This window comes from Phyllopteryx taeniolatus, chromosome 13 (genome assembly GCF_024500385.1).
Source record: "Phyllopteryx taeniolatus isolate TA_2022b chromosome 13, UOR_Ptae_1.2, whole genome shotgun sequence".
NCBI classification, from domain to species: Eukaryota; Metazoa; Chordata; class Actinopteri; order Syngnathiformes; family Syngnathidae; genus Phyllopteryx; species Phyllopteryx taeniolatus.
This window is the reverse complement of record NC_084514.1, coordinates 4,743,626-4,757,521: the sequence shown is the minus strand read 5'-3', so window position 1 is coordinate 4,757,521 and position 13,896 is coordinate 4,743,626. Positions and strand designations below refer to the sequence as shown.

Genomic DNA, 13,896 nt, shown 5'->3' with positions numbered 1-13,896 from the left:
AGCTGGGACAGGCTCATGTTTACCACTGTGTTACATCCACCTTTTCTTTTAACAACATTCAATAAATGTTTGGGAACTGAGGACACTGATTGTTGAAGCTTTGTAGGTGGAATTCTTTCCCCTTCTTGCTTGATGTACAGCTTCAGCTGTTCAACAGTCCGGGGTCTCTGTTGTCGTATTTTACGCTTTGTAATGCGCCACACATTTTCAATGGGAGACAGGTCTGGACTGCAGGCAGGCCAGTCTAGTACCCGCACTCTTTTACTACGAAACCACGCTGTTGTAACGTGCAGAATGTGGTTTGGCATTGTCTTGCTGAAATAAGCAGGGGCGTCCATGAAATAGACGTTGCTTGGATGGCAGCATATGTTTCTCCAAAACCTGTATGTACCTTTCAGCATTAATGGTGCCTTCACAGATGTGTAAGTTACCCATGCCATTGGCACTAACACAGCCCCATACCATCACAGATGCTGGCTTTTGAACTTTGCAACCATAACAGTCTGGATGGTTCTTTTCCTCTTTGGCCCGGAGGACACGACGTCCACAATTTCCAAAAACAATTTGAACTGTGGACTCGTCGGACCACAGAACTCTTTTCCACTTTTCAACAGTCCATCTTAGATGAGCTCGGTTCCAGAGAAGCCTGCGGCGTTTCTGGGTGTTGTTGTTATTTGCTAAAACCAATAAAGTGGATCAGTTTGAACATTAAATAGCTTGTCTTTGTAGTGTATTCAATTAAATATAGGTTGAACATGATTTGCAAATTATTGTATTCAGTTTTTATTTATGTTTAACACAACGTCCCAACTTCATTGGAATTGGAGTTGTATTTGCTCCTGTGATTTTCCAATGCGTGATAAACAATGCAGCTAAAACACATCAACCTGCCTCCAATAGATATTGATGGTCCTATAGTTGTATTTAATGGAAGACTGGCCGTGCTAGAACTATATTGGGAGACCCCAGAGATGAAATGGAGCCTTAAGCTTCATAATTAAACACACAAATAATTCTGATTGGCTGTGTCGGGGCTACAGATTAATTGCAGCTCCAAGCCATGCATCGTGATTTGCTGTGCTATTGACGGAAGAGTCAGATAAGCCATAACTTAACTTTGGCAAAGAAAAAAAAAAAGAAAAATTAATGACAAGATGCAGTGGTGGGCAGTAAGATCCAGCAAGGCCTAAAGACATCATATCACATCCTACATTTACAACTTACATTTTCACATTTCTTCCATGAAATTGTGTCAATATAGTGATATTGATATTTACAGCTGCATTGCTTCCAGTACATATAAGTGGTAGTTAGATATTTTTATTATTATTATTATTTATTGATTTTTTTAAGACACTCATATTTCAGCCTGTTAGGTGCTGCCATGCCAACCTAATGCTTGCTCATGAAACTTAAACTATATTTGCAATGGGCTCTTATAGTTTTTTTGTGTCTAGTATTGATCATTTCTGTAATTGCGACGTGTCATGTATTGTAAACATAAGAGTTGGATTAAAAGGTACCAAATGCACAGCCAGCCACTTACAAGATGTCCGTCGAATGTTAAAGTTGGCTTTCCTTGACTGGCCTTTCACTACTCCATAATGATGAAGTTCATGGCAACAGCCAAAGGTTTCCATTTGTCTTCAGCACAGAAAAGACACTACAACTCAACCCTCCAACCATTTTGCCCCCGTTTTGCTTTTGGCATCTCCATTCACACAGTGTGTTGTTGTTTTTTTATAGCACATGCACACCATGTGAATACACACCCCATTGTGAGACGATATTGGGCAACTCCCCAATGAGGTGAACAATAATCTTATTAGCAGGAGTGAGACTTTGATTTCCTGCCAGTGGCCGAGTTGCAGTTAGACGACCCCGCCAAAGACTCTTAGCAGGATTACGGGGGGGGGGGGGGGGGAGAGAGAGAGAGACATGATTTGCAGCACCACGGACAGCTCCTTTCACAACCGACGCTTCTGTGCATTTGTGGCGGCGTGGAATAAAATGGCGTGCCAGTTTTATCATTGCTTCTGTGCGTCGTATTCATAATTCACATTGCTGTGTTTGAAGAAAGACCTCTAAATAATGCAAAGATTACCCCTCAGCTAGGATTGGCATTGTTTAGAGTGATCATTTCTCATCAGACAACTTTAGGTACACCTGGACACACACACTAAGAGTTTGCCTTATTTAAGATAATGCTCAATTTCAAATGACGCTGTCAGTGATGTTGTATTCTATAAACAATATGTTTATTAAGGTAAACGTGGGGTATAGGGATTGAGCCCTGCCCTGAATAGGTACAGGTACATTTTATGCGTCCAAAGTACTTGTCTTTCTTAACACTGTTGGTATAATATGTATAAAGGTCTTTAAATTGTGTGGTAGGGGTAGAGCAATCTAAAAAAAAATAAAAGTTTTTTTTTTTTTTTTAATACCGTCTTTCTAATTCAAATTTCCACCTATTTCGGTTGAGTCTGGAATGTATCGACCTGCGATTAACAAGGTTTCACACCTTGTTTACGATGTTGGTTACAGGCACATACTTAGATTCATAGAGTTTTGAGATGAACTGTGATGAAGAAGTTGAGTTGCGAGTTCAGGCTCTGCAGTGCTTATATTTCAGCAGAGCAAACACTTTCCGGGTAATTTACCATCATAATCCATCTTTATCTCTATCTGAATCCTTGCAGTGTCATCACAAGTGCTTTTCGTTACCTTACGGCGAGAAGTGTTGCGACTCCTTGGCCGACCTTGTCCGCTTCACTCAGTCCTCTCTTAATTATGCTTCTGATTTCATCTTGCCTATTGTGGAGGACACCTTCTGCAAAGGAACACATCACCGCCTCTTGCAATACGTTCGTGTGGTCTGACATCAAACCAAATGGCGATGCCACAAAGGCCGCTTCCAAGGAAAAAAGTAAATTCTGTTTCTGACAGGTGCTTTGAAAAGATGACAGCGTTTACCTGACCGGAATGTAATTGTGTGTGTGTGTGTGTGTGTGTGTGTGTGTGTGCCAGTGTAGATGAATGGGCCATGATGGGAACAGGCTATTATTCTTGACTTGACAAGACTGATTGCTTCAGAATAGCACAAACCACAGTGGAGTCTGTGCACAGTCCGTTTGGGATGCTCTTCTGTTTTGGGAATTATTATTGTCGAATACCTATGAATTCACAAATTCACCCATTTGCGCTTTTTGTGCTGTTTCTGTAAAACTCTTAAGATTCCAAAGGATACCGCTAATGTGTCTAAATAGGAATTGGTATCAAGGAAGTACAGTGAAGTGAATGAACCCTGCAGGAAAGAATCTCTTAACTTCCACTAACAACCTAAGCTAAAATGAGCTCCTTCTTGACAAAAAGTTTGTCTGATGTATCATTTCAACATACAGTGAACCCCCTCATGTACGCGATTCGACCTTCGCCTATTCGCAGATTTTATTTATTTTTTGCAACTATTTGCTGTTAATATGCTCAAACCAAAGACATGTCTAATATAAAAAATATTTCTTTGGTGCTATCTTGTGGCATCTAGGTGTCAAGGACCTATGTTGAAGTAAGGGGAGGAGCTTCATTTAGTTAGGCCATAGCCTTGTCTAACAGAAAAAAGTGCTTTGCTGTCATCTTGTTACAAACCTTTTCAGGTGGTTGGAAATACTCACAGATTTAACTATTTGTGGCAGGGCGATGGTCCCTGTAAGTTGATTGAGGACTTTAAAAAAAAAAAAAATACAGTATTATACATTGTGACGTCTTTTCTGATCTGGCTAGGAGTGATCATTTTATTAAATACGGTTCCTTAACAGTTGTCATGGTCCTGCAAATTTTCAAAGCATGTTGTTTTCCCCCTAAGACATATTTTACTTGCTCAAATGAAGTACTATCCGAAGATGTGTTGCTATGACAACCTGGCAAATCCAATTGATCCATGTTGCTTCCCTGAACAAGCCTTTAACACTGCAAACTGCAGTATATCGAATTTAGACATGAAGGCGAGGACAAATCAGCTGACCCCCGTTAGCCTGTTTAGCTTGTCTTGTGGTTTCCTCGACCGGCTAATCATTTCCCACAGTTCCTTTCCATCGCAGCGCGTGTGGCGGGGCCGCAAAGCCCCCGTAGATCAAACTCGTGATGAGATTACGATCCACTTTAATCAAGACGCTCAAGTCACGGATGGACCTGGCTTGTAGGGGCGCCAGGTTATCATTTGCACTGATAGCTTTTTTTTTTTTTTTTTTTTTTTTTTTTTGTGGTGGAGGGGTGGGAGGTAAAACTCTCCTCCTGATGTGATTGGATGACTGTGACGATGGTGAGTGGAGCAGCGGTTCCTTATAATAGTTTTCTAACAGGGCAGTGTGAGCCATTATTATGAACATTGTGCCCACCTACTGTCTATCTTTAATCATGTCATTGCATTGAGAGGAGTGAGAAGGCTTTTGTTTATTCTAAGACAAGAGTCGGGGGTCCTAATCATTTAGTTGCAATCAAAGCATAGATTCCCATTACAGACAGCTCAGTTCTGAGGTTCTGGGTTCGAATCTGTGCTCCTGCCTTCATGTGTGAAGTGTGCATGTACATGCTGTGCTTGCAGGGGCTTCCTCCCACATCGGTTGAATGTGAGTGTGAATGGTTGTTCACCTAGATGTGCCCTGCGATTGGCTGGCGATTCAGTCCAGGGTGAACCTGAAAATGGATGGATGGATGGATGGATGGATTCAGAATTTAGAATTTGAATCTTTTTATTGCACAGTTACAATAGATTATATCAGCTGTGCTTTTTGTACTCTACTCTTTGTGTACTCTGAATGCCGTGTAAGGTTCAACTAGTCATCGAGTCACAGGGCTTCATTTTGGTCTTAAAATAAGCTTTTACAAAACAAACTTCAATACACTCCATCTGACCTTTATCCAGATTTGCACTCAGATATAATCAGTTCTTTCTGAGCCCATGCACCATCATCGATCACGTTTCATTGAAATCAGTTATTTAATTTGTTTTCTGTAAAAAGGAATGAACTAAAGAAACAAAAATGCTGATCTTGTCATAATATAATAATAATATAGGTAGGTAATATTGTCTGTCCTTGATTGACACTGTGTTGGAGAGGTATTTTTTGAACAGTACAGTGAACCTCCACTATTTGCAAGGAATTGGGACTGAGTCCAGCCACAAAAAAATGAAAATAGAATAAGTTGAAGCTCCTTCTCTCGCTTCAACATGTTTCCTTAGCAGCAAAATGCCACAAGATGGCCCCAAAGTAACATTTTTATATTAGACATGGCTTTGGTCTGAGCACAAAACCAGGAATCGGTGAGGTTTTCGACAAATAACGGAGTATATATTCTCCCCCCCCCCCCCCCCCAAAATCTGTGAATAGGCGAATTCTCTACAAGGTGCTATTTCTGGTATGCAGAGCCGATGTGTGACGGGAAGCAGTGCTGGTCAGATTTAAACACATACGCTGGCATTAGCGTATCCTCTATTCTGGAAGCTGCAGTAGTATTCTCTACAGTCTCCACTTTGCTGCAGTGTGCCCTCAGTCTCCTCTGTCTTAAAATATATCTCCCTATGCCGCGCAGACCCTTATTTTCCTCCATTGTTGTTGGGTTCAATGTGCGTTTTCTCGCAGCTGCTGAGGCAGTGCCATTTTGAAATGGAGAACCAAGCATCAAAACCCGTGCAGTATGTTATTGTGGCTGTAGCCCGTACACCTGACAGGTCAAACTGAACATGATTATCTTAATAAACGCAGAATTTTTGAGACTCTGGATCTCATCAGATTGTGCAAGTGTACCTAATGTTGTGGCCATTGAATGTGGTATTTCCGACTAAATGTTGAGTGCATCATTGCCTCTCTCGGTTGGTGCAGGTAGCGATAGATTTATACTTAGCATTTGGCCCCTGAACGTCTCTCACCGCAAGATGTGGGAAGGTGAGGGGGGTTTTAGCATCCAAAAAGACGTGGCTTTTTGTAACCTGCTATGATTTTTAACCTGCCAATGCTTCATTAATTCTGTTGGATTCAACAAGCTTTATATTGGCTGGCTGTATTTAACAACTGGGGAAAACAATGCAGTGCTTACATCCCACAAAAGCCGAGTTGTCTTTCTCGTAAATGCAGCGGAAAGAAAGTGCACTGCTGGAGGGCAAACCTTGGGTCATAAACTGCTTAATTGTGTTTAGTCTGTGTGAAAGACACACACACTTAAATTCACAAATCTGCATGACCTTCATGCATCTTTTTAAGAGAGTCTGTGAGAATTCTGGTTCATACAGAAGCAATGAGGATTCTACGCTTCTTGTTGAATGTAAAATACAAACAACCTCTTTGGGACTCGCATTATCTGTACTCATGTAGTCTGCATAAGTAAAAACATTAGCTGCACGAAAAATACACTCATTATAAACAAGAGTTTTGATCGAGCCATGAATTACAAGAGCTGAATTATTATGAGTGTTGTGTGCAAATAAAGCGAAGATTCCAAACCAAAATGGCCTACATCCTGCTTGTTTTAGTGCATGGGTTTTTGAGACTTTTCGGTGGTGTCCTCAAATCGACCAAATTTCATGTTGCTGGCTTCAGGCGCTTCATTTTCAGCATTGCTACAGGAGGTGCTATCAAGTCAGTTTACGTAGCGCACACCTGCTGTCAGAGCTGTTTTTGCCACCATGCTCAGCCTACACAAAAACTCTTAATTCTTTGTAATTTACATTGCCCATCTGTCTAGTACAGTTATTCTCAACGTGCTCCCTGTAGTGGTACGTATAAAAAAAAATCAAAAAATCACTGAATTAAATTGAGTTGAAACTGTGCATAAGGTTACAGTGGCTTAAGCTTTAAATAAAAATAAAAAAATCATACACAGTACATTTGTAAAGTACAGTTCAGTTGTATTTAACTTTTAAGTATAAAACATTTACTGTTTGTTTTCAAATGTATTTATTGATTTAACATTTAACTTGTGTGCAATACATTTTAATGGAATCATTATTTCCGTGAATGTTTTCATTTTTCTATATTATGTAAAGTGTTAATGTGCATAATGTTACCATGGCTTACAGTAGTAGCAGTTATTGTTAGTAATAGTTTTGATTAACACTTAGGCCTACTACGCTACTGTCCTTTAATGGTCATGACGGTGGTACTTAGTGTTTTTGTAGGTGGTCCTTGGTGTAAAAAGATTTGAGATCCGCTGTTCTAGTATATGTGGTTGAATTTAGGTAGCAATTGGCTTAAACTTCTATGACAAGTTAGTTAGTGAAAGGCCACTCAAAATTGACAAATTGAAACTACAACAGATTCAAACCTAAACGACGGACTTCCTGTTTGTTTTACAGCATTGGTCCTTGAGACTTTTTTGTGGCTCTGCTCATGATAGACATGTCTGCTAAATGTCTATGTATGTAGCATGTCTGATTTTAAGTATTTGAGTATAAGAAAGCCCTCAAAAAGTATATATATATTTTTTTTAATTTGGCCACAATGAATGAAAATATTCTTTCAGAAGGTACTGATTTAAGGAATACAAAAAATGCCAGTCTCTTACCGTCCCATGCATCTTGTCCTCCAAATCCTGATTTATCCTCTGCAGAGCTGCATAGCTGTTCTGGATTCTAAAGAAACAAGTAAAAGAATTGCGCCATATTAGAATGCAAAGCACGACGTACTGTATGAAGAGCTAATAGCGGTGCCCTGTGTATGCACAAATAAACTTTGTAATCTGCTCGTACATTTATTTTTACAAAGGCAAAACTTCAATTGCAGCGTTTCAATGGCTGAGATTTGTGGCATATGGTGCATTATTGACTCAGATAGGAATGTAAATCTGCTCCAAATGAAACAGAGTGAATTGATGGTTTGCTCAAGTAGGAACGGAGGAGGAATTACGTGTAAATATTTAATGATCAGACATCAGTAAGCTTGCGCAGAGCGCCTGAGCTCTGTTTTCTTTTATTACTCTCTTAAAAAAAAAAATAATAATAAGTCCTACATTTCTCTCTTTTTATGTGTTTGTGTCTCGACTCCAAGGTTCTTTAGTAGCACGCATTAGCACAAAAAGAAGAGGGCCACACTTGTGATCTTGGGGTGGTGTTATTCTTTACCACCCCCAACCCCTTGTCCCCTCCCTCCTTTAGGTACCTTGGTGTTGTTTATGAATCCATGAATCAGCCGTATAGACACAGACGATGGAGTAAGGACCTGAGAGAGATTTGAGAGGGTAAAGGAGGCGAGTAAATGAACAGAGGGGCGGCGGGTGGGGACGAGGTGTCGTTACTCAATTGATGAAGATCAAACAAGTGCCGGAAGAGTGGCCATTACGGCACTGAGTTCTCATTTGCAACGAGCATTAAGAGGAGTGACTGTTAGGCTCTTGGTGCCCCTTGATGATGGAAGATTAAACTGTATAATATCAATCCCCTCCTCCCCCCACTCCGATGATACCATCATGTGGCTAAATTTAACTTACAGACAGCGGGGAAAGCGCTTATCTCTGCTTCCTCTACTGAGACTTGATACTTCTATTAAATGAAATCTAACAAGTCGTCCGACAGCATGCAGCTATGCAGTCAAATACAATGGGCCCTATATTCGTGACCGACGTAAATCTGGCGTGGCGGGGCGCCCAACTGTGTGCCAGGGTCGGGTTAGACTAGTGATGGTCATTTTGTAGACCAGTGGGTGGGCTGCACCTCTGTGGATGCGTTTACAGCCGACTTTATTTGCTGCCAATCAAAGCAGCTCCTCTCATCCCCTTTAAATGGGATGCAATGAATCTCTGTGCGGAAGAGGATGGCACGTAATGACAGCGATCCGTGGGTGAGTGAGCGGGTTTCCTTATTATATACAGAATGGGGTGGTGATAACCACTGGCAACTTAAATATGCCCGCGGACCTCAGTATCTGCCTGCCTGTGCTCCGATCATTCATTCATTCATTCATTCATTCATCTTCCGTTTCGCTTATCCTCACAAGGGTCGCGGGCGTGCCGGAGCCTATCGCAGCTATTTCCGGGCGAGAGGCGGGGTACACCCTGAACTGATCGCCAGCCAATCGCAAGGCACAAAGAAACAAACAACCATTTGCATTCACATTCATACCTACAGGCAATTTAGAGTCTTCAATTAACCTACCCTGCATGTTTTTGGGATGTGGGAGGAAACCGGAGTACCCGGAGAAAACCCCCGCAGGAACGCAGAGAACATGCAAACTCCACACAGGCGGGGCCAGGATTTGAGCCCCGGTCCTCAGAACTGTGAGGCAGATGTGCTAACCAGTCGGCCTGTCGTGGCGCCGTGCTCCAATCAAATTAATCAAAATCTCGTTCGGCCAGCGGTCTACCTTGCACCATAATTTAGACATCTGAGCAGGTGTAAGTTTAGAGTGACTATTTGCTACCAAATTATCACTCGGTCAGGCACATTTCCGAGGACACACCCTCGCTAAGCCGGAACGCCCAGCTTGGCGCAGACCGCTCTGCCAAATTGGCAAACACGTCCATTGAATCTTACATTAGCACAAAAATCAGAATCCGCTGTCTTTTCCACCCCGCCGCAGATGTGCCGTGCCGTCTACGAAAATATAGCCCAATATGTTCAGCGAAGTTGGTCTACCACAGTCCTAAAAGCTTAATTAACTGTAAAGCTGTAATTCGCAAGCTCGGGTCCAATGACCCCTGGGGGTCCGTAAAATAAAAAATGCATTTACTTCATTTTAAAATCACATTTATTCTATGTACAGTGGTGCCTTGAGATATGAGTTTATTTCATTCCATGAACACGCTCGTAACTCAAAACAGTCGTAAAACAAATCATCCATTGGAATGAATGGAAATGCTATTAATATGTTCCCGCCTTCCCCCAAAGACCCCAATTTTTTGTTTTTAATAAGGAATAAATAAATAAATATAAGCCATTGTCCTATTTTTTTTTGTGGGGCAGTTCAATGCCTGGGCCCCCCAAGGGTTCTAGAAATGCCAGTGCCTGTAAGCGTATAGTACTTGCCCGCACCTGCGCAGCTTCTCCGTAAACTTCTCCAGCTCCTCCTGGGCCCGCCGCAGTTCTGTCTCCAGGTACTGGCGGGTGGAGTCAAACTCGCTCTCCACCATCTCTAGCTTGTGCATGGTGTACGACAGGCGCTTGCGGAGGTCCTCCTTGTGGTCATGGAAAGAGCTGAGGAGTCAAAGCGTTAGCGGGGAGTTAGGAAGTTGTTCATTTAAGAGAAGACGAGAGGTGGAGTGAACATGAAGGTGTGTTTTTTGTTTGTGGATGGAGTGTAATCCAGTCTGGAAGTGAGACAAGAGCGAGAGGTAGCATGCAGGTGATGGATGGACTAGGAATACTAATCAGGAATCATTCACAGGGAGCCAGCAGGGCTGGGAAACAAGCTCCCAGAGATGTAAAGTTCTTCTAGAATAGAAAATAGCCTGGCTGACCATATGCAAGTCATAGAGATCACCACTTTTTGTTCTGTTTAGTACGTACACCTGCACAACCTTATGAGATCCAATATGAGTGCCATATCAAACACTGTGTCTTTCCAAAGCTATAATGCTCATTTTCTATTAACGCTGTCAGAAAGTTAATAGTTAACAATATGTTTATTATTGTGCTTGTGGTTTGCCATGGTTTACAACTCTACTGCATCACACTGAGAACCGTGTCTAAACGTTTGCAGGGGACTACGTTTATAAGCACTTGATGCAGTGCGCTTTCATGCAACAAGAGGAGGCTCAGGTAGCGCTGACCTTTGCCACGCCTTACCCTTGACCAACCCATTTTGTGCACGTGCCCATGAGCGCAACGACACGGAGGGTGACGACGCTGTGACGACATCTTGGCGCATCCGATAGGAGAGATGGTGTCGTTGGGATTTCAATTTGCAGCAAGACACATTGGCGGGGTAAAACAGTGAAAAAGATTAACGCGGCATCCTCCCGTCCTAAGCCCCGAGACACGGGACGGATGACGTACGGTTACGTGGTGAAAAAGAAACTGCTCCCTGCTCAGCCTGAAGTACACCTCGACGCGGTCTTCAGGGAGCTGTGGCTCACAAACGAGCCTAAACTCCCCCAGATCCTGCCATGCCATTGGAATTGGATGAACCCATACCCTTCTTTTAACTCGGTTGTTCTTAACCTGGGTTCAATCGAACGCCAGGGGTTCGCTGATTCAGTTTCAGTTTGACGGAGGACAAGACAAACGCAGTATGTGTGTGTGCCTGTCTGTCTGTGAAGCATTTTCACACAGCATTTAGCAGGGCGCGGCACGCCATGGACAAACCCATGAGTTGAGTATGTGCTGCGAAGACGGGACGACGTCGCGAGGCTCAATGTGAGCGTTTGGCGGCGCTGAGCCTCGAGTTGAGTTGAGGGCAGCGATGCTGTGGCGTCAGACGGGGCATCCGATAGGAGAGCGGTTGGTTGGCGGAGTGATTGCAGGTTACTCGATACGTAGCAGCCCGCTGACATGCCGATCTGGCGGCCATGTTGGTGTGGGTCAACATTCCAAGCAAAGGCAATACTTGGACATTGTAAGTCACATAAGTAAGAGCTTGCTCATTTCTCAACCAATTTTCATGAGCTTTACATGTTGTCGATGTCAAAGCATTTGCTATTAATACAGAGCATTTAAAGGATATTAAAAGAATATTCTTACCAATGTTAGGTTAGTCCCAGTTCCCTTGCTGTGATTGTACGGGATTGTGAGCAAGCGTATGCAGCACAAGTGCAGGCATCCTTGTTATTTTGGTTTTCATGCCATCCACAAACACGGAATGCACTGACACTTTGCCGCTACTGGCTTAACGTCACCGCAGGCCCACAGCTCAAAGGGGTGTGTTGTATCAAGCTTTTGTTTCTATCTATGACAGCAATACACAAACGGGGTGGGAAAAGCATCCAAGCTACTTCACCTACTTCACCTACAAATATGAGCAAGCTTGCACCGAATGTATCTTAGCGAAACATCATTTGAAAAGACGTGTTATCATTGTACTGGTATGTGTGCAAATGTTTGGCCACTTATAATAAGATCTCAAAGACTCTGGATTTGTGTAAATAAAGTGAAATGGGGAAGTACACATTCCAAAATGTAAACGTTGTCGTTTTTTTAACCTGCCACATGGTTGTGACATAACAGCAATAACATGAAGCACTCACTATCTGCCAGTGTCGCTGTTTAATTTGCTTTAATTCAGTCAGCGCAAGTGGCCTTTGACGTTTCCGTAGTTTGACAGCTAATCCGCGACGTGAAGCGAGGATGACAAATGGCTATGAAAAGATGCCACATTAGCTTTTAATGGCTTTTGAATTCCTTTTTGTTGTTAGCCCCAATGAACGGAATGGATCCCCACTCCCACTAATGAGGAACATGATTACTCGTCTTACCTTCTTTTTTGATGTTTGCAACCATTTCTCTGGCTTTTGAGGGCTGTTTTGCCAATGTATATCTTTTTCATAGCTTTGTGTCTCCCTCGGCTCACGTGTGTGATGTAAGTTGCTTCTGCTGCTGCTGCCAAGATTGAACACTAACCATAAAGCAAATCTCTTAAGTTTTGCCTGGGGAGGCAGACAGGAGTTGGCTATCTGTGATGACCCTGGTGAGAGAGCAGAGAGGGGAAACACACAAAAACAGCTTTTGAAGTGACACACATTTGGCAGAACATTTTGTTCTGTTGAACAAAGATGATTTGTCTTTGTTTGTGTGCATTCGGAAAAGCAGCACTCTTGCAGCAGAGCACAGCAGCGGGTACAATTCAACAGAGGATGCATCTCTTCCAGTTAAATTTCCCATTGAAAATATTTGTAATGCTATAATCCAAAACATGCACAGACCTCCTTTACAAGAAAAAGAATGTGGAAAAAATGTGTTATGATAAAAAAGTAGTAATTTTACTAGAATCATTCTAAATAATACAAAGAAAAAAAAATCAAGAATAATGCTGCATTACTATGTGAGGGGGAAAAATGTAGTTTTTCAAGAATTAAGTGAGATTAAGAAAAATTTATTTGGTGACAATGAAGTAATAATAATAGCATAAAGAAAAGTACATTTTTATTTTATATATTTTTTTTAACATTTTATTAGAAGTTGAGAAGTTGTTGCACCATATGAGAAATTATTACAATTAAATTGTAAGACAAAAATGTAATACGTTGAGGAAAATTTTTACTTTATAAGAAATAAGTTGTAATATTATCCGAAATCCTAAGAATGTTACAAGAAAAAAGTTGTAATATTTTAAGGAAAAAGTCAGAATTTTATGAAAATAAAGTTGTAACTCTCTATGAATAACATGGTAATATTGGAAGGGGAACATTTTTATTTTATGACAGTTAAGTTGGAATATTACATGGAAAAATTCATCATTTTTATTTCATGGTTTTATTTGTAGTACTCTTAGAATTAAGTTTTAATTTTATGATCAATTGTTGTATAATAAAAAAAAAAGGCAATTTTACAAAAATTAAAGTTGTAAGGAATGGTTGTAGTATTTGGAAAAAGTGGAAAAAGCTATATGTTTATGCAAATAAGGTGGTAATATTTCAAGAAAAAAAGTCATAATGTGAAAAGTCTTAATTTTTACAATTATAAAGTACAAACATGTTGTGGAAAAAGTAATCATTTTATGAAAATAGTCAATATTTGAAAAATGTCAGAATTAAGTTGAGAACGAGTGTAGTAATTTTTGAAAATGAAGTTTGTAATATTACAAAGAAAAACTAAATTTTATGGTTTTATTTTTAAATTGGGGAAAAGAAGAGGGTATTATTTAAAAAAGAAAGTAAAGAAGAAAAAAATAATTTTACAAAAATAATATTGGACAAAATAGTTGTAATATTGTTTGTAACATTTTACAATAAAGTCAGAAGCTCATGAGGAAAAAG

At 41.0% G+C, this 13,896-nt stretch overlaps 1 protein-coding gene across 6 annotated transcripts in view; it reads right to left on the bottom strand.

Moving 5' to 3' along the window:
* LOC133487807 (brain-enriched guanylate kinase-associated protein) overlaps positions 1–13,896 on the bottom strand; it is a 45,950-nt gene that overhangs the window by 20,578 nt on the left and 11,476 nt on the right. For 2 of the 6 annotated variants that reach the window (XM_061794954.1, XM_061794953.1), the window contains exons 2-4: positions 12,397–12,605; positions 10,019–10,180; positions 7,558–7,624 (exon numbers count right to left, since the gene is read on the bottom strand). In XM_061794954.1, coding sequence (XP_061650938.1) covers positions 7,558–7,624; positions 10,019–10,180; positions 12,397–12,467 — 300 coding nt within the window. In that variant the 5' untranslated portion in view covers positions 12,468–12,605. Of the gene's footprint in view, positions 1–2,724; positions 4,209–7,557; positions 7,625–10,018; positions 10,181–12,396; positions 12,606–13,896 lie in introns of those variants that run through there. The other 4 variants (XM_061794956.1, XM_061794952.1, XM_061794955.1 and 1 more) reach the window with 3 other exon arrangements.